This window comes from Chaetura pelagica, unplaced genomic scaffold, assembly GCF_000747805.2.
Source record: "Chaetura pelagica isolate M959 unplaced genomic scaffold, ChaPel_1.0 scaffold246, whole genome shotgun sequence".
Lineage (NCBI taxonomy): Eukaryota > Metazoa > Chordata > Aves > Apodiformes > Apodidae > Chaetura > Chaetura pelagica.
In genome coordinates, this window is record NW_009953647.1 from 2,682,879 (window position 1) to 2,702,439 (window position 19,561).

The 19,561-nt window shown below is 39.4% G+C and overlaps 1 protein-coding gene across 1 annotated transcript in view; it reads left to right on the forward strand.

Moving 5' to 3' along the window:
- Positions 1-19,561, forward strand: part of CRB1 (crumbs family member 1, photoreceptor morphogenesis associated) — a 115,224-nt gene that overhangs the window by 28,794 nt on the left and 66,869 nt on the right. Inside the window, 2 exon segments of the mRNA XM_009999937.1 lie at positions 16,433-16,550; positions 17,037-17,621. Coding sequence (XP_009998239.1) covers positions 16,433-16,550; positions 17,037-17,621 — 703 coding nt within the window.

Here is a 19,561-nt window from a genome sequence, read left to right on the forward strand (position 1 = left end):
CTTTCCCTCCTTCACGCTGTCACCCTTCTGCATTTGCCTTGACACTGTCTTCACATTGTCTTGACATTGTTCTGACAGTTATGAAAACTCAATCACTGCAGCAAACAGCCACAACAATGTGGAGAAGAAAAAGGAAAAGCATTATGAAAATTTTAAGGAACAGTGAAGAGCTACAGACTAGTGAAAACAATATCTTGCTTTTTCAACACCATATTCCTAGTGAGCTTTTAATAAAAGCTGCTTTATAAAAATTTTATCCAAGGCTGGCAAATGCCATCTTAGTGAAGTCAACTGGCAGTTATGGATTCTGTACCTGAAATTCAGGTGTTCCTCAGTGACAACCCCACTTACTGATGTGAGTTCAGGTTCTTTACAAGAGCTAATCCAGCCCACCTCCTGGGGAGCAGGGCAAGATGCCTTACTGAGAAATGCTGGCATCAGGAACTCTACAGCTACACTTTCTCCTAAGCATGCTATTCAAACTGGGATCCCTTTTGGTAACTCAACCAGGAATGAAAGGTGGCGGAGAAGGAAGAATATTCCAACAGATTAGTTGGCACATTACTTCCCTTTGCTAATAATAAAACATAATTGTTTATATGGTTAACAGCTTAGAAGAGAGTAGCCTAGAAAGAGACCATCACCCTCTAGCAATCAATCTAACAAATGCCACATACTGTGGTAACAGGCAAAAATCCCAGCATGAGCGGGGTAAGTTTAGTAACTTGGAATTAAACTTCCAAGCAACGTAACTATTTTGGAATAGTAGGAACACACTGAAGTGCTTAAAGACCATCCATGTACTTGACAAGTTAAGCTTTGTGATTTAACTATTTGAAAAAAGTACTACTGACTTGAGTAGGAATTCTGATCATCAGGACCCATGTAGTGGTTTGGGAGAGTCAGTTGTTTTTAGGTTTGTTGGGGTATTTTTGGTTTGTGGTTTGTTTTGTTTTCCAGGTAAAAAAAATAAAATTCCTAGATATATACAGTTTTGATCCTAATCCAAATTCTTGGTACTTATAAGAATACCTAGGTAATAGGAAAAAATACTTTTAAAGACTACTTTATATTATGTTTGCATGCATACAATCCACATCTTACCTGAACAGCATAATGAAAATGCATCCATTGCAAAGCACAATAGAGCTTGTCACAGGATCAACCACATTGCTCTGTAGGTGACACATAGCATTCTTTGCAAGTCAGACAGGCACTAGTTCTCCAGAAGGATCTTAGTTGCTCCTCTCCTGCTCCAGCACTGCAGCTTGCTTTCTTCTCCCTAAGCTAACAAGGGACCAAAGACAGTCTGAATCTTGTTCACCTTGCTGCAGCACCCCAGAGCTTTCTCAGAGAAATCCTGTCTTCGTGGTCCAGCCAAACAAGTAGCAGTTCTCACTAGAGCTGAGCACCAAATCTCCTTGGCCAGGGTGACCACCCCAGAGCTGGCAGCTAGGCACAGAACCTCTCCTCACAGAGCATCAGCTCTTCAACGCTTCTCACACTGCAGGGCTAGCTTGGCAACAGACACCCAAATGATGTAGGAAAGAGTTAGGCTCCAAAGCTGTAAGAAACCTCAGCCATCCTCTCTCCACCCCCATTAGCTCCCTAAGGAGCTGAGGACAGGCAGGGGACTGGAGGTGCTAATTTGGAATCTGCTGACCGACCTGCACCTGGCTCTGCATATCCACCCCAAGCCATGTTGCTGGGGAGATAAATTTTTTGCTTTCTCACATGTAATCTATGAATGCAATACATGGAAAATATAGTCATTCCTGCATGTAGCTCTGGCATGTATATTTAAGATTGCAGGATGACATCAGAACTTCCAGAAATAAACCTCTCTCGGTCAATGAATGTAATTTGTTGATGATAAGAATGAATCAATACATCTAATAAGGAACACATGACAATAAGAGTAAACTGAGTATGCACATATACAAACTTGTCCTCATCAGGTTAATTTTATGGCTAATTTCATATATTCAATCATGATTACTAAAGTCCAGGTAAGACAAAAACAGAAGAGACAAAATTAACCTAAAGAATTATTAGCAGAAATAACCAGAAAGAAAAGCAAGTTTTAAGTGCATCTTCCTGAGATCACTTGATGAACATGGGCTGGATCCATTTAAGAAAAACAGCACCAGGGGGAGGGCTTCACATAAGAGTAACCAATTTTGAGCTATAGACTATAATCCACAGTCTACATGCAGTACTAGATGGTGATACTCCAACTGCTCTGGCAAGGTAAATGATAAACATTTTGGTGCTGCCTTCCTACACTGTTATGCCAACAAACTCCCTTGATTATTAATGGAATAATACATGTTACAGCAGGCTGGCATGGCCAAATCAATACCAAAGTGTCTTGAAAAGACACCACAGCTGAACCTCTAATTAAGACACTTTGCTCCTCTCAAACAAGACACTGAGGAGCACAGTAACAGTGCCTTGTTCTCTTCATGAATATCTATAATTAATAACCCCAATGATCAAAGGAAATTTGATCCTAAGATAAAATTATTTTTTAGAATCCCCAGGTATTAAGTGCTAAGAGTTACTTCTCCATCTGTTCTGCAGTCTCTCGGCAAAGTATGTTTTTTTGGAATCATGAAACAAGCCCTGTCTTAGACCTCTCAGCAAAAAGAAGCTCCCAGAAATATAGTCACTAGATATTTATCATGTGCTCATTATTGGTATCAAATTCTACTTAATTTTTTCCTGGCCAGACCTTTACTATTACACTGATCTCATATATTTATATAGCTTAATTTAACAAAAAAACAGGGTCCGGATGCTGCCCTGTACTGGTAAGCCTGGACTGGTATCACTGTGAGGAAGGTTTTTTCCCCTCAAAATAGAGTATTCTTTCTGTCTTTCATAATTTTATGGGACCAAAGTTTCTTCAGATAGAGAAAGCTTGTTGATGTGAAACTGTGGAGGCCTTAGTTCCCTCCTCCTCCTTGCTAAACTTACTTTCCCCTTCCCAGCCACTACAGCACCTCCATCTCAAGTTCTCCATGTCTTAAGAGCAGAGTGGCATGACACAAAATGCCACTGTTACTGCAGCAGGGATGACTAAATCTTATATCCAGGGAACAGCAGACCCAAGCATCTTTATTGTCCTCTGGATCATTTTGTGGAGCATAAGCACTTCGACACAGCTCTGAAAGCATCTGTGTCACTCTGTGGAGCTGGTGCCATGAGTGACCTTGTGCCCTGGGGCTACAATCACTGCAGGCTGACTTACCAGCCACACAAATTTACTGTAAGTTCTCATTGCTGCCCTGTAAACATGACTCTGCTTAGGATCAGGCCTCAGAGGAAAAGAAGAAGAATGCCTGGGAAAAAATCTAAGGCAGAAAAGTCAGAACTAGGAAAGGAAGAAAAGCCAAGGAGTCAGATCTACCTCTTACATAAATTAAATAAACAGAGGAAATAAAGGAGAATATTGACTGGGAAATAAAATAATTTTTGTAAAGCCTCTAAGTAATGACATCACTACTCTCATTGCTTCTAGATAGTATTTATTTATTCATGGCTTTAAATTTTTTATCATTTTACTAGCAAAAATCTTACTGCTCTAATTTTGATGAAGGCTTGCTGGTAGCTCTTCACTTGTAGCAGACATTTAATGCCCTGGTGGCAGGTGTTTTTATTATAAAGCACATCACCACATTAGGCTTATAAAAACAATTTGCCTTTTAGTGAAATTCCTTTAATATGAAAAGCTTATTACTTAGTGTGTTCCCCAAGGAAATCTCCTGGGAATGCCTTGATACTGGTGAATATTCTGGTTTTGCTTCACTTCTGCAATGAAGCATTTTACAAAGATTTCACAGAACAGCAGCTGCAATTATAGAGTGGCTTTTGAATACTTGCTCTTCCTTTGGGACAGTCACTCCTTCTGAAAGGACACATGCACACTGAAAACTGAGATTGGTACTGCAAGACCAAGAGATTCCCTGTGTGATCTCTGACTCTGCCTGGCTCATGCTAGTACAGTTGGTGTAGTTCCCATGAATTATATGATGCTTGCAAAATGCTTATGTAGGAAACAAGGAAGTAAAATTGTCACCTTAGTAGAGCACCTGGACTGGTGTGACACGTACAGCCTTGAACCCTATGAGAAAGCAAAAGACTCGATTCAGTGAGCCAGACAAATGCTATGACATGAATGCAGGAGATCCATTATCACTGTCTGGCCTGGTAGTGTCACAAGCTCTGTGCACTTTGCTGTCATCACCACTACACAGACTAGTAATCCTGTTCTGATGCAAAACGAAAGGCAGCCAAATGAGCTGCATAAATAACTATGTGATAGAGCCAGCTCCTTACCTGAACAGGATGGTAAATGTCAACTAAGGACTTGCTTCATAGATACCAGTAGCGTAAGATTTCTGATTTTCCTAAGAACCTCCAAAATTTTTTACTCATCCCACACATTCAGTTCAATCAAGTTCGCCTATGAAAGAGAAGACAATGGGGCCTGTAGCTGCTCTTCTCTTGGCTTTTAAATTTCATTATTTCATTTGATTCATTTGCTGTCAGGTGCAACTGAATTCTGGGGTGTAATCAAGTGACATCTTGGCCCCTCCACTCTAGGATTCTAACATGGACATTGAGAGGGTGGATGCTCTTAGGGAAAAGTGAAGCTGATGGAACATCTCTGAAGGTTATACAGTGTGTTGAAGGTGGACACAGAGTTTTTCTATTAATCAGCAAACAGTTCTTGAAATCAGGGGAGCGTATACCATGGTGGTCTGTGGACTGAGACTAATAATTTCATATCATGTGCCTTAGAGTCGTTTTATGGACTGCTTCTGAGCTTATTCTGTGAGTAAAAGGTTGTAAGATCATAAAAAAAAAGTCAGTAGATTTTTTAGGATGCTACAATGCAGTTTGTTTGCAGGCCAGGAAAGCTGCCACAGACTATGTGTCAGAGCCGTGACCATGGTGAAACTTCACTGTTAACACAAAACTAGCGTTCAAAAGACTAGTTTTGTTTAAAAGTTCACATTAGAGCATCCTTATACTGGGCCTGTGACTGACTTTAGCTGGATGAAGTCAGTGAGAGCAACTTGTGCTGATCATGATCACATCACTGTTCTTTAGCAATCTCAATGTTATGACCTTGACCCTGTTTTGGTAGCTTCTGTCAGCACAGAAGCTCAGCAGGAGCGCAGACAGAAACTCTGGTTGCACCAGTTCCCCATCATTAGGCTGTAGCCTGTCCCAAAATACAGGAGCTGTGACTTTTCCCAAGCAGTTTCTAAATCCCAATTTGTAATTAGCTCATGCAGAGGTAATTGTAGGTGACTTCTATTGAAAAGAATTCAGTAAATAACAAAAAGGGCTGGAATGTTAACTCCTCTACAAAGTTCATGCTGGAAAAGAATGTACTCACTGTGCATCTTAGCTGCACTGAAGCTTTCTGCTCATTCCTGTGGCATTTTAATCAGAGTGCACTCTATATCCAGCAACATAATGCTGATCTGCCACAGGGCTGATTACTTTTTTAAAGCCTGGGAAGACAAGAGAAGCAGCATCATGATTTTGACATGAGAGTACTGTTATGTAGTATGAAACTGAAATTGTGTGAGAAAAGGACTATGCATTCAGCAAGCCTGGAGGGACGGCATGCACTCCAGTGGCTATGGATATCAGTGTGATGCTAGTCTAAAATTGGAGCTGATCTTGCTGTTTGGCTGCATTTTGTTGGCTTCAGCAACACTTAGTCCTCAGCTGTGTTACTGAGAACCTACTGGACACAAAACCTCTGCACACATCGGTACACAGCTTTGTACTTAGAAACTTTAAAACATTAATTTATTTGCAGGCTTCAAAGCAGAGCACAGTAAGCCAGCTGGGAAAAGGAGCAGATCTATAAAAACTTGTGTTTTGTTATGTTTGTTTGGGTTTTTTTTTCCCCTGTTCTAGTATGTAAAAACCCATCATTTTCTGAAAGTGCATTTGTTGCTAGACATTTGGCTGTGCGTATGGATATGGTGCATCTCATATGATGTGCCTTGATGGGGTTATCCGAATGCCATAACAACAAGGGGAGAATACGTTGAGTCATCAAAACCTGGCTGTGAACATATACCTGTGTGATACACCTGACATTAACTTTTCCCCTATTATTTACTAGTGTAGTACATTTGACCAATGAGCATAAATATCTAGTCTTGAAGCCAAAATGTAAGCATGACTTAGAGAGGGAAAAATCTGATTTTCTGAAGTCTTTGGCTTGCAACATGAATGTGAAAATATCCCTCACCAGAAGAGGAATTCTTGCCCCATGTTACAGGCAAATGTGATGCATTTCTAACAGAAAGCTTGTCCAATTTTGACTCACACCTGGGTCAGTGCTACAGACATTTAAGGCTAAGTTTTAAAATCACAGCACCTTTATGTGTGACTGTGTGTTTGAATCACCACTGTAGGCTGTTTTCATATTAAGAAAAGGAAAGAGATACTGAAGTGGAGGACATAACCACAGGTAAAGGAGACCTTCTGCTGGGTTTCAAAAGAAAACAATACATGGGCACAGAATTTGGACCTGAAGTGAATTTTTAACTCAGTTTTTAGCTCCTCAGTAGATCAAAGATTTAGCAGCAATTGGTGGCATTTCTGACTGCTTTTTCTTTTCCACGTTAGTAGTTGAACACAGTGGTAGCACAGCTGCTTGCATGTCCTGGCCTAAATGAAACCTCCGAGCTGCAAGTCAGCAGTAGCTGATCTGCTTGAGGGGCAGCGTGTCCCAGCTCAGCCCACCCCCAGCTCCCTGCTGAGGCTGAGTTCAACAGGAGCCGGGAGCCTGTCTAACACTAAGGCCAAGTGCTGTAAACTCTTTCCAGATTCCAGAGAAGCTGTGAGACCTTGTGTCTCTCAAGGTGAGATTTGGCCTTTTTGACAGGCAACAGCTCCTTTGCTCCTTGTTTTCTACTATTTGGAATCCAGACAGAACCAGGAGTGATTTGATTTCACTCAAACTCACAAACTGACAGTTTTATGCTGTGTTGCTCCCCTCTGTGTTTCTGAAAATCCCTCCATTGATGCAAAGAAGAAGTGAGACCATGCTTTGGTCTTTCTACAACCCTGCTTGGCTCTGGCACCTTTTCCCTCATTATTTGGCCATGTGCCTGCTTCCAAGGTGTACATTTTAGCTTTCCTCCTTAGCGTGGCTGAGTACAGGTGCTACCTTTCCAACTGCAAGCATTGCTTTCATTTTTCTGCTTTCATTTTTCTGTTTCCCTGGCACCACTTGGCACCCCTCCCTGGGTACTGACAGTTTGGAAATGCCAGATTACTCTTTTATTAATTTTAAAAAGCTTGATACTGCCATCTTTGTATCTCTCGGGTGCAAGACAGGAGCAACACCTTTCACAAAAGCATTACCAAGCCACCCATTCAAACAAGTTCATTGAAGCGTGCTGAGAAACCTCACTGAGGGCAAACAATTTCAAGCTAACATTTAAGAGTATATGAGATAATCCATATCCCTAACTAAACCACCTAGGTTTTATCTCTTTTTCTCTATATATTTTTGCAACAGCTTTCATCTCACAGGAGAGATCTTTACACACGTAACTCTTATCCTAAGTTATATGTTGAGGATGTCCCCAGCTTTATGAAGCCCTAAGAGCAGTGCAGACAGGAGAGGTATTGATTGAATCCTTGGGACAAAGACATTTAACTTGCAGAATCACCAAATCTTTCCTATAAGCATTAAAGTTTGTTATCTAAATAAAATTTTCTCAGGTTCTGAGCACAGTAAATTTTCTATTTCTATTTTTCTATTTTCTATTTCTAGAGCTGACAGGCAAACTTGAAGCTGGCCCTCAGGACCATATATCCTGGTTGTTGCTCACCTGCCTATTTATCTCCCATGTCCCTGTGTATATGAACCCTGTTCTGCAGTATTAAAAATAAATTCTGCTGTGTGAATTCAACCAAAAAAAATTTCATCATTTCTAAAAGGGGAAAAAAAATATATCTCATTGCACTAATTTCTTCACTTTTCTGCAGAATGAGAAGATAAAAATGTGAAAATAGAAACTATTAAAGAGGAAGTTCTATTCAGATAGAGTGTATACAGTATCAGGGATTGCACAGCAGAAATCAGTTAAGTTTCTACATCAGCATCTGCATCATTTACTGTAATGGATATCAGCTGCCTTACAGCTCTGATCAGCCACTGTCCTGCATCTTCTACAAACAAAAATGTCTGTGCATAGTAAAAGCACAATGATCACTATGCACTGTCAACTTAAACTGCAGTGCTCTAGTGCTAAACATAAGTAGCAGTGAATAAACTATTTTATTCCCATTAGATACTAGTCTGTCTGTATTGCTAGTAGCACCATGCTTTGATGTCCAATTGAACAAAAAATCCTCTAAATTCAACTGGTAGGAGCCCTGGTGACCTCCTTGATCTGATTCTCATCCTGTTCCCAGCACAGACAGTAGGGTATGATGCAAAATAAAGTGAGACCCAGAAATTACTTACTTTTAGAAGTAAAGAAGGCATTTACCTCATTTTTGAGGTGTGTGTTCTATTTGCCCACTGCTGACAACACAACTCACAAGCTAATGAGCTGCACATACCGCCCCCTCCCGCCCCCGTTTTCTCCAGCCCTCTTGTACTACCTGGAAAGCAGCCGTGTGTGTGTGCATGCCAAGCAGGTGCTTTTGCAGGAGCACACCTCACTGTGGCATGGTAAAACAGTCACTGCATGGCTGATTTGTAGGAAAGTCAGCACAGCTGTAAGGACCGCTGCTGTGGGAGTAAGTGCTCACAGGGTCAGAAACTCTGGGACAAAGGTAAAAAGAAAGCAAAGGAAAATGACAGCAAACAATAATGGCCTTCCTTTTGAGGGCTCAGCACCAAATTGATGTGAACTTGCAGAAATGTTTGTAGACCAGTGAAATGGGGACACTGGTTTAGTAACCAGTTCTATAATTTGAATCACAGATAGCTTTAATCTTAAAGTGTTTCATAAACAACATTTTAAGATTTTAATGTTACTCTTGTTCTAATATACAATACCTCTGCTTCAGAAATACATTTTTAATCTACTTTCCTTGCTTTTGCTGATATAAATGTACTTGAAAAAAATGTTGCTTTTTTAATAGAAATGAAGTATTTGTGTAACTGCCTTTTTTCTTTTCTGCCTGCGTGCAGTAATGGTTACTATGGTAATAATTGTAATTCAAGGTTTAAAGCCTGAAAGTGGTTTCTATAACAACATGCTAGGATGTTTTGGACTCACAACTGAAGTTAAAGATCCAGGATTAACCCTTCATGACCACAATACTTATAGACACAATGACAAGTGCTTGCTCCTTTGGCAAAAAGTTTGTTCATAACTTCCCAAGATATGCTTTTTCATTGAGCAGAGTAAGTAATAATTTCAGGTGTGGACAACGCACGTCAGGTCCTGGGGCTGGCACTTCCCTCCCAGATGAAGCTCACAAAGGAGAAATGGCGCCACAGTAACTATAAGCTGCTCATTATATTAAATAATTAAGATGGTAGACAAATATTTTGGAACATGGGCAGGGAAGGGGTAAAATAATATCAGTGCAATGTTTAGGAAGTTTGAGACTTTAGTCTGGCAAGCAGAACTGTTTGGAAACACAGAAAATGTGTATTCAGAGAGAATCTCAATGGAAGAGCTATTTTGAGGGCTAAGATAGCACCCCCCCCTTACCTGCTTCTGTTATACCCAGAATGGCACAGCTTCCTGCCCTTTTCTTCCCCATCTGCCAGATGCTGATCCATAAATGGCACCTCTGCCTTTCAGCCCATGGTGAAGGTGTCTGATCCCAATCTCTGTCGCTGTCAATTATGCAGCTGTGCTTCCCTAATTCTTCAAGATACATCAAGATTGAATATATATGCACACCCACAACTTTCTAAGGCTGTCTTTGCAAGGAAGGTATTGTAATAGTGATGAACTGTATTTTCTGTGTCATGGTGCACCGCATATAAACTGAGATATGCCTAGTTATGCCAAAGCCAAGCACTCTTTAATGTAGCACTAAATGCCTTAGGCAATATTTTAATATTTCCAGTTGAATGCTAATTATTTCAAGATCTCACTCAAGTCACAAAGCTTGATGTTTTAGAGACACAGATTTGCACACTTGTTTAAAATCCCAGAGGCAAGTTTAAAGAAGAAATGAACATGAGCAGGCACTAGGCTAGCTAAACCCTTGCTACCATCATGTTGTCCCATGACTTCTTTAGTGAGCTTGTTTGACCACAAGGTGAGCCTCTGGCTGGGAACAAATGCTGGATGCTGTTATTGAGTCAGAAGACAGATTAAAGTAATAGTACTAAGAGGAGCAATAGTTCATTCACTGATTCCAATGAAATTTAATCTTTCTAGTGAATGACCACAACCAAGATGTCAATTATAAAAGCTGTTTTGGCAAATTAAGAACAATAAAAGCCCTCACCCAACACACACTCTTTTGTTATTTTTAATTTTTTTTATTATTTTTAATAATTTTCAATCATTTAAAAATTAGTACACTTTGTTTTTCTATTCTAATTTGGTAATTTTTTTCCAAAGGAGTATTTTTGAAGTTTCATTTCTCAGCTTATACGCCAGGATATCAGTTTTTTGGTATCCATTTCTTTCCAAAATATATGAGTTAATAAAAATTCAGATTTTGCTGTGAACTGCTTTATGTGCATTAGCTTCTGTAGCTTCCTAATTGTAAATCAAATGTGTGAAGTAATAACTCCTTGTTAAAAAAAAAAAAAAAAGTCCCCTTGAACCAGAGTAAACACATCAGTGTTGATGACTGTAAGGGCATCAAGAAGTTCTCTGTCTTCTCATTGATTTTTCTTTTTGGAAAATAGACCAGCTCTGTTAAAAGGGTCAGAAAATCTCTGCAGAATGTGTAAAAGACCCTGAAGCTGTTAGTGTTTAGAGCTGCTGTGAAGCTTAGAGTCCTCCTTCAGGGGAAGAAGGCACATTTGAAGAATTGCATTGTGAATTACAAGCAGCCTCCAGGCATGATGAGATTATTAGCAAAGTGCAGGCACGACCACATCAGCTGAACTCTAGTTCATAACAATGTGATTAGCAGAGATTGAAAGTTGATTTGAAATTCTGCTGCTGATTATATTTCACCAACATGTAGGGATAGTCACATATGGAAAGAACAAGTCTTTGTGGAAAAACATTTCTGCCAAACGTAACCCAGCACAGTTTGGTAGATATTATTTGTGGCTTTGAATGGCTGAGAGTGCAAATCTGATTTTTGGCATTGGCGATCATCAATTTACTGTTGATTTTATCAATTTATGATAACAAAATAATTTGACAAGCACACATGAACTCTCTGGCTCTCTGATTCAAATGAAAAAAAAACAAACCAAACAACTAAATTGTCAGGAAAGATATAAGGACAAGCTCTTAAAAACTACCCAGTTTACTGAGAAACACTCAGTTTCCTTTTAGGAGTCAGAAGATCTATGCCAAATTGCTTTAGCCCTTTCGAAACCCCTGCCTTGTTTATATTAATGTTCCCACTAATTTAATTTTGCCCTCCTAAGCTCATTGTCATGCATTTCCAATGTCCAAACTGTTTTGTCTCACTTAAGGCTTCTGATCAGTAAGAAGTCTTCACCCCACTAATATCACGCACCCTTAGTGCTGATTAGTTATATAAGCTCAATTATTCATACACTTACAAAACCACTTTATGGGTTTAAACAAGCTTATCCAAAAGGGAAAAAAAATCAAAACAAAACAAAACACAAAAAACAACCAACCAACCAACAAAACACACAAAAAACAACATCAAAAAACCACCTCTTTCTCAGCATTTCTTATGTTTGATAGTTCGTACCAAATCTTTAAAGGACGCTTTTGATATTGTTTCTGGTAGTACTGACGATTAGCCAGTAGATGGCAAGCTTTACTGCAAAGAATATTACTGCCAAGAACCTCGTCTGCATCAAAATAATTTAACCATGGGGTAAAATGCTTGGCGCTAATTTCTCTCGTAATTAGATTAATGTACCAATGTTTATAAAGAGACTGATAATTACCTCAAGTGTCAGTCAGTGTAAATCCAAAGTGATCAGCATTTTGTTTCCGTTTTTCTAAGGTTACATACACGTTTTAAGACTCTGTCAGAACAAGTCACTGCTGAAGTGACCTTAATCGCTTAAGAATGAAAACGACTCCTCTGCATATCTGAGCTAGAACATGAGGCCTTTTCAGGTTCTCCCTCTGCAACCTTACCAAAAATCAAGCCCCCCAAAACACTGAAACATATCTGCTCTCTTCCGGCAAATGTAATAGCACCATCAGCTCAAACTCAGTCAGCCTTTGCATCAAACACCACCATACTCTACCACACCACATCACAGAACATGGGGAAGTTCAGCTTCCACATGAAATTACCTTCTTTTTAATTTCCACACAGCTCTCAATAGGTTCCCAAATCCATTCTTCCACATCACTCCAGAGCAGCGCAGAAACTGAGTTTCCATGAGGCATGAAGGGAGTAACTTGTCTCAAATAGGTGGAAAATAGTGCTCTAACTAGCAGTCCTGGATCCAAGGATTTTCTGAAGCTCTCAAGTCAATTAGGAACATGACTTTTCTCAAAAAAAAAATAATTAAAAAAATCATAAGAATGTCCTGGTGAACTACTATCATTTTATATCCACACTATGATAATTGCATACCTTTTGATGATCACCTTTTTGAGATGCAGTTTTGCTGCTGGGGCAAAATTACTGTATAGTACTCCTAAGATAAACTCTGGGTGCTACCCTTTAAATCACAAGTAAACTAAAACTCAGCAGTGATTATGTGTCTGCCAAGGCCTTTATAACTCTTGTGTTCCTCAAAGACTATACAAATAATAAAAAACATGGAACAGAGCATTAAAGATTGAAGCTAAAACTCCAAAAGCTTTATTGCTTCACTGTAGAATTTTAGTACAAATCAGACAAAAGCATCCTCTAGGGAGTATTTTATTTATTGCATTGTCTGTTGGCAATTTCTGCATGAGAAATTCATTTTATAAAAGCCAGAGGAGTTGAAATTAAGATACCAGTTTAAAAAATCCAGGAAAGGTTTTGTGTTTCACATTTTTCCCACTGTGGTTTCACCTAGGAGATAAATTGGTTGCCTTCACTAGAGACTGTGCTTTTAGGGCTTTCTCAGAGAACTATGAAGCTGTTTAACCAGTGTTCAAAGTCAGTATATGTTGCTATAAAAACTGCAAACTAGCAAGTGTTTCGGTTTCTCTCACACACAGTCATCGCAAAAAATTGAGTTGTTGCATGCAAATTATCTCTGGAAAAGCAATAATAATTGACTAAATTGCTTCTCATTTCACAGTGGTCTTACTTAAGAAGTACTTGAATGATTGACCTCACCTCTTGTAGTTTACACAGCACAATTGTTAGATAATGTTACAACTTAATCATAGTTAATTTCTTCAAATTGAAAACATTTCTTCAAACATGCACTTTTAATGAATTTTAAGTAGATAGGCAGAATGAAGGGAAAGCTCTTTAAAGTTGTGCAATCCCAAGAACAATGTGGGATGCAAAAGTTCCTACGGAATGCAGATTTGCCCATTAACTTCAATTAATAGACTGCAGTAAGATCTTTATTATCCAGGCCAAAGAAAAGAAACTAAACACATAGGTAATATACAAAATTATGTAAACTAGGACCAGAACATACATGAGGGTGTATGGAGTAGGAGAAAGGTCCATGATACTGCTGACTGTGGAGCAAGTCAGTACACTATAGTCAATGTCTTGAATTTTGCATTCCAAGAGAGCTGGGAGCTGGGAGAAATACAACTGACCCTGCATCAAGATGCAACATCTACTCCCACTGCAAAACTGAATGTTAAATGGTTTGGGGATAGTAATTTTAAAGGCAAGCTAAATCAGAAGTACTCTTTTTATCCTGTTTTTCTTCAAAGAATAGGAGGTAAAGCTCCAGTTCTTCTGCTAATCACTGTCTAGATTGCTTCCTTAAGCAGGTCTATTGTAGCCTGCATTAAATAAACTTCACCAAGAAAAGACCATACATTTTCTAGATATTACTCCTCAGCATCTCTGGTATATATGAGCATGACAACAGCTAAAAATAGTTCAAACAACAACATTTCTCAGCTTTTACTTATACATGCAACATCCCAAAAGAACAATCGCAAAACTAGTTCTATGTAATCCTTAAGACCACTGTTAATTGGATTTAAATCATGATGTCACTGTTACTATTGATGTTACTGCATAAATCTCCATTCCATTTGTTCAAAGCAGTATTAATTAGGTATTTGCCTCAGTAAATGAATATATTTATGAGCATCAAGTTCATTCAGAGTGGTGCTTTTTATTCTCAGAGGTACTGCTGCTCCTGTGTACATCTCAAGTTAGAAGGTACAGATAACTTCTCCAGCCTCTCTATCTATTACGATAATGTCATATCTACATAGCTGACTTTCCTAAGCTGGTAAAGTCTTCTGAGGCTTTCCTCCTCCACCTCTTACTGTGAAAAAATAGATTCTATTATGTATTAAAAGACACATTATGAAAATACATCCTCAGCAGCCAGTTTGTATTCTCAAACAATCTCCAGTGTTTTTTTTAATATCCTCAGGTGACCAACCGTAGCCTCTCACTTTCCCCAGCCAGCCAGGGATCTGCCCCAGGACTTTCTTGGCATTGGTCTAGTCCCAGTTATTGAGAAGCATCTCCACATGCCACTTGTATTTCAGTGCCCCATCTTCTCCTCTGTCCACCCTCCAGAATCACCTTCCAAGAACCAGGAAATAATTAGAGACTGGTAGCAGATGGGTCTGAAATTGTCTGAGAAGTTCAGCTCATTCACCCTGTTTGCACAAATATACACATTTTTGCCTTTAATCTTCAAGCAACTGCTGTGGAAGACACATACTCTTTGTATTTCCACACAAGACTCCAGAATAAAAGTTTAAACTGAAAGAAGAAAACAGAATGTTAACATGACTCTTGTATAATTGTTTAATGCAACTTTCATTCTCCAGCCCATTAGTCTTTCTCTTCTGAATCACTACCTCCTTTCCAAAAGGAACACTCAGCTTTATTTAATATATTACATTTATGTACTTAGGTTCTTGGCCAATATATGAGTGCTTTTGCTCCCCTCCTGTGATACAAATAACTTTTTTCTCTAGCAATATGCAAAATATTTACACTTTTAGCCTCATATTTTGAGGAATGTCACATTGTAATCACACTAGAAATCTGATGGTATTCAGATGTCCTCTATAAAGTAGAGGATTTCTTATAACATGATGAAAATGAGTTGCAAAAGAAAAAAATTGTACTGGATAGAATTCTTATTTTATTCCAGATGAGATTTTACCTATTTGATCAGTCAGAATTAAAATACTGTACATACGTTTGGATTATCACATCAGTATTTATATGGTCCCATCCAGTTGTTTATGTAAGTAACTTCTTGTCTTTCTTCTTTCCATTAATTGCTGTCTATGAGGTTTGATCTGACATTGTTTCATTTAACTACCACAGTATTTGGAGGCAACTTCAGAATTTCTTCCACTAGCCCCTCCTCAGCATTTAAAAACTTGACCTTTAGACCAAGATAGAGGTCCAGAGCAAAAAGCCCATTTGCAATCATCCCTTTGGGTCTTAGAACTGTATGTCAGTTTATATGTGAGTAACAACATTCCAAAATACTGCAGGATGTGTGCTGATAATTAACACCATTTCCACTGACTCCTACCAAAACCATGGCAAGTCATGACAAAAGCAACATGATACTATGGGATGAATTTAGTGATCAAGAGAACCCCACTGCACTCTTCACCTACGTCTGTACTGCATCTGGGAGACACGGTTATAGTGATTATAGACATAAATGTACAGCACCTTCAGCCTAGCTCCCTTGATGTTGTTGGCAGTGAAGCTATGACTGCAGAGGATTCAGCCGACATCAACACACCCATCTCAGACACTCAGAATTTGGGACCTTGCTGCTGTTGCTTAGTATGCCTAACACTGAACTTAAGGCAGCAGGTATATACCTACATATGTACACTGTGCTTATCTGAATACAGCTATTCATTTTATTATGGGAACAGTTGATAATTATTTTTAAAATTATACAGTTTCATTGCAAAATTCTTGTTTTCTCCTACAGAAAAGAATATACTTCAGTAATTTCACTGTTTTGACCCTGTCAGCGTTTCTCAGTTGTGGGTTATGAACAATCTGGTAACAGCTTGCTCCTCCTTGCTTGGGAAGTGAGAAGTAGCTATTGCTTTTGTCAGGCAGTCTTTACAGCAGCAAGGCAAAGTTGCCTTTAATTACTCTACAGGAGCTCTTTTCTTGGAATAGTGTTTACATTGTGTTCACCATGTCCTTCTAGCCACCTTCAGAGGGCTATTTTGAATCTGAGGTATCTGGGAGATTCCTTGTGGTGGAAATTGTATACAACTGCCAAATTACTATTCATAATCAGGAAGTCAAAATCAAAGTGCATGATGGTTTGAACCACTTGAGCTATAACTGCATGTGAGTCATTTAGCTTTGTTGAACCCTAACACAAAAACTTCTGCCACAAAAGAATACGAAGTGGTATTGAACTAAAATATGTGGTTCAACTTTTTTCTAGTAAAAAAATAAATTTATACTAAAGATACTTAAATACATTCCATGTTGTTGGATATCTTTTGACAACCACCAATATTGCTGCAAGTATACTCTTAATATAGTGTTAAGCAATCCTGACGCTCCAGGACATGGTTTTGGGAAGACACAAAACCAGGAAATTATAACCTACTTGTATTATCATAATTGTTTTCATTTTACATGTATATGCAACACACGGTTACCAGCCCTGTTTTCTTCTCAACAGCTAACAACTGGAGCTGGTAGTTTTGAAGCACAGTTGTGTTAAGGGTTGCACTTCTTTCACTCTTGGTTATTCCCAGTGCTGTGGAAGTCCTCAGGATTTTTTGTTTCCTTTCTAGAGTCACTTTGCATGGGAAATGATTCCAGGTGCCTGTCAAACTCTTGCCAAAAGACCTCTACATGCATTGCTGGTTCTAAAGATGATACTTGCCGCTGTGCAGATGCATTAGTGGACAGCGTGGAGGAACTCTGCAATAAAACCTCTGACCCTTGCTCCTCAAACCCTTGTTTTCAAAACGCTACCTGTTTAAGCTCTGCTGGAAACCTCAGCTTTACTTGTGAGTGCCCTGCTGGGTATAATGGACCTACCTGTGAAACAGCTGTCAGCATGTGTGACACAAACCCTTGTGAACATGGAGGCACCTGCCAAAACAGCCTGGCTGGGCCCACCTGCCTTTGCAGTGCGGGATACACAGGTACACTCTGTGAAGTGGATTTTGATGAATGCATTTCCGAACCGTGCCACAACGGAGCAGTGTGCAGGGATGGGGTTGATGAATACTCCTGCTATTGCGTCCCAGGCTTCCAAGGCAAGCACTGTGACCTGGAAGTGAATGAATGTGTGTCGGATCCATGCCTGAATGGGGCAACTTGTCTCAACCAGATAGGAAAGTACGACTGCATCTGTCCCCTTGGATACACAGGTAAGCACTATGAAATTAACCCTTCCTCTGCATCATGCAGAACCATTGTAATTCATGTTCCAAGTTCAACTCTCCCAGCCACAAACTTATTTAATCATATCCGTATTACCACCTCACCTTCAGATTTGACACCACTTCCTGTTGGTGCATTATCAGTGTGAACTTATGATATATACCACAAGTATTAAAGAAATCTCATATTTACAAAAAAAATATGAAGCCGTCTTGAGAAAACCAAGCTATACCACAAGACTAGGTTAACTTTCCTTCTAAAAGAAACAAATGTTCACAAAATGCTTGTCCTCAGAGTGCCATAGATAGTTTTTGGTCCTCAGACAAAACCTATGTTTCACAAGGTTAAAAATCTGATTAGATTTACTTGATTTGCTTATTATGACAAACTCTACTCTTAAACCTAGATGTTTCATGTTAACTTCCTCTTCTCTGCCCTTACTAGAAACCAAAGACTCATTTGCAACCATTACATATGTAAGGTAAATAGAAAGAAAAGTGTTATCAGGTTCCCAAACTGCCCTTTTTTTGATAATCCCACTTTATGTGGCTCCATTTTTAAGGTATGGGTGTGATTTTTCTTGCCTGCATCCTTTACTGGAGAGTATGTAATCCTTGCAGGAGACAGCTTCCTTCAAATTTCAAAGCTGTATTCAAGCAAGAGGTAGCACATTGGATCATTAAAAGGAGAAAGGGGAGGCATTTTAGTGATAGATTGCCAGTCAGGTAAGCAAAGAAGAGTCATGCAGCGAAAGGGAGGAAAAAACAGCTATTGCTTCAAGTAATTCAAATGAATAAGAAATAAGCTATGTGGTTTACAGCTCCATCCCCAAATCCCCATGCAGGAGGGGAAGTCAGAGGTAAGAAGCAGCTTTCCCGTGCCTGACACAACACTCATTGGAAGCCAGCCCTCAGTTAATATCCCTCATGAGCACAGAGAATGTTATTTGAAGGAAGCTTGTTACCTTCCTGCCACCCTGCTGCTGCCAGCGGGTGCCTGAGCCCAGGCCAGCTGAGGAGAAAACTACAAAACCAGGGGAAAGCCAAAGAGCAGAAGGAAGGAAAAACCTATTAACAACCAGCATGGTTACTCTGCAATGATCAGACCCAGCCCAGACCTCCTGTTGTATTCAGGAAACTGTATTTGTTTAACTGGCACTGTTAGTGGGGTTCAGGCCTGGATCCAAAGCCCAGGAACTCAGTTTGAAAGGGGTGGAGTGTATGCCCTAGAGACAAAAAGAGAGAAAACATAATATAATAGTAAAGTCCAAAGAAAAGAAATGAAGTTTTAGATCAACACAAACTGCTGGAGGAAACTCACTCTGGTGGAATTGCTCCACTTTCATCACAAAATCCTGCAGTTTCCCAGGCTCATGCTCTCTGTTCTTACCAAAAAGCAAGAGATGTCACCAAGTACTCCACACTCAGCGCAAGCAGAGTTAAGAAATTAGGAGAAAACCAAAGAAGAAGTCTAAAATACAAAGGAGAAGAGACTGCAGTGTTTTGACATACAGCTCTGACACTGCTTCCAGCAGCAAAGAGACTAATAATAATAATAATTCTATAGAGGAATAGCGGACTGTTCCTTCAGCAGTAAAGCACCAGCTTTTAAAGACTCCTTAACAAAATGATTTCTCAGAAGTATTCTTTGTTGCTGTTTTCTGCACCTTGCTGTGAGTTGCACTAAATGTGCAAGTCAGAGGGATTACTTGATGAAAGCCCTGAAGTGTCCCCACTGGTAATAAAACCCCTCATTTACTCTGTCAGGGGATCTTGCCAACCATTATTATCCAGGCCTGACACCATGAATTATTGTGGGAAGTCATCCAGCCTCATCTCATTTCCCTACGATGTTAAAAAGGTTATATCTCTTGATATGTAGGTAGAGAATGTACAGTAAATCTACAGCAGTAATGCTAACCAAATGC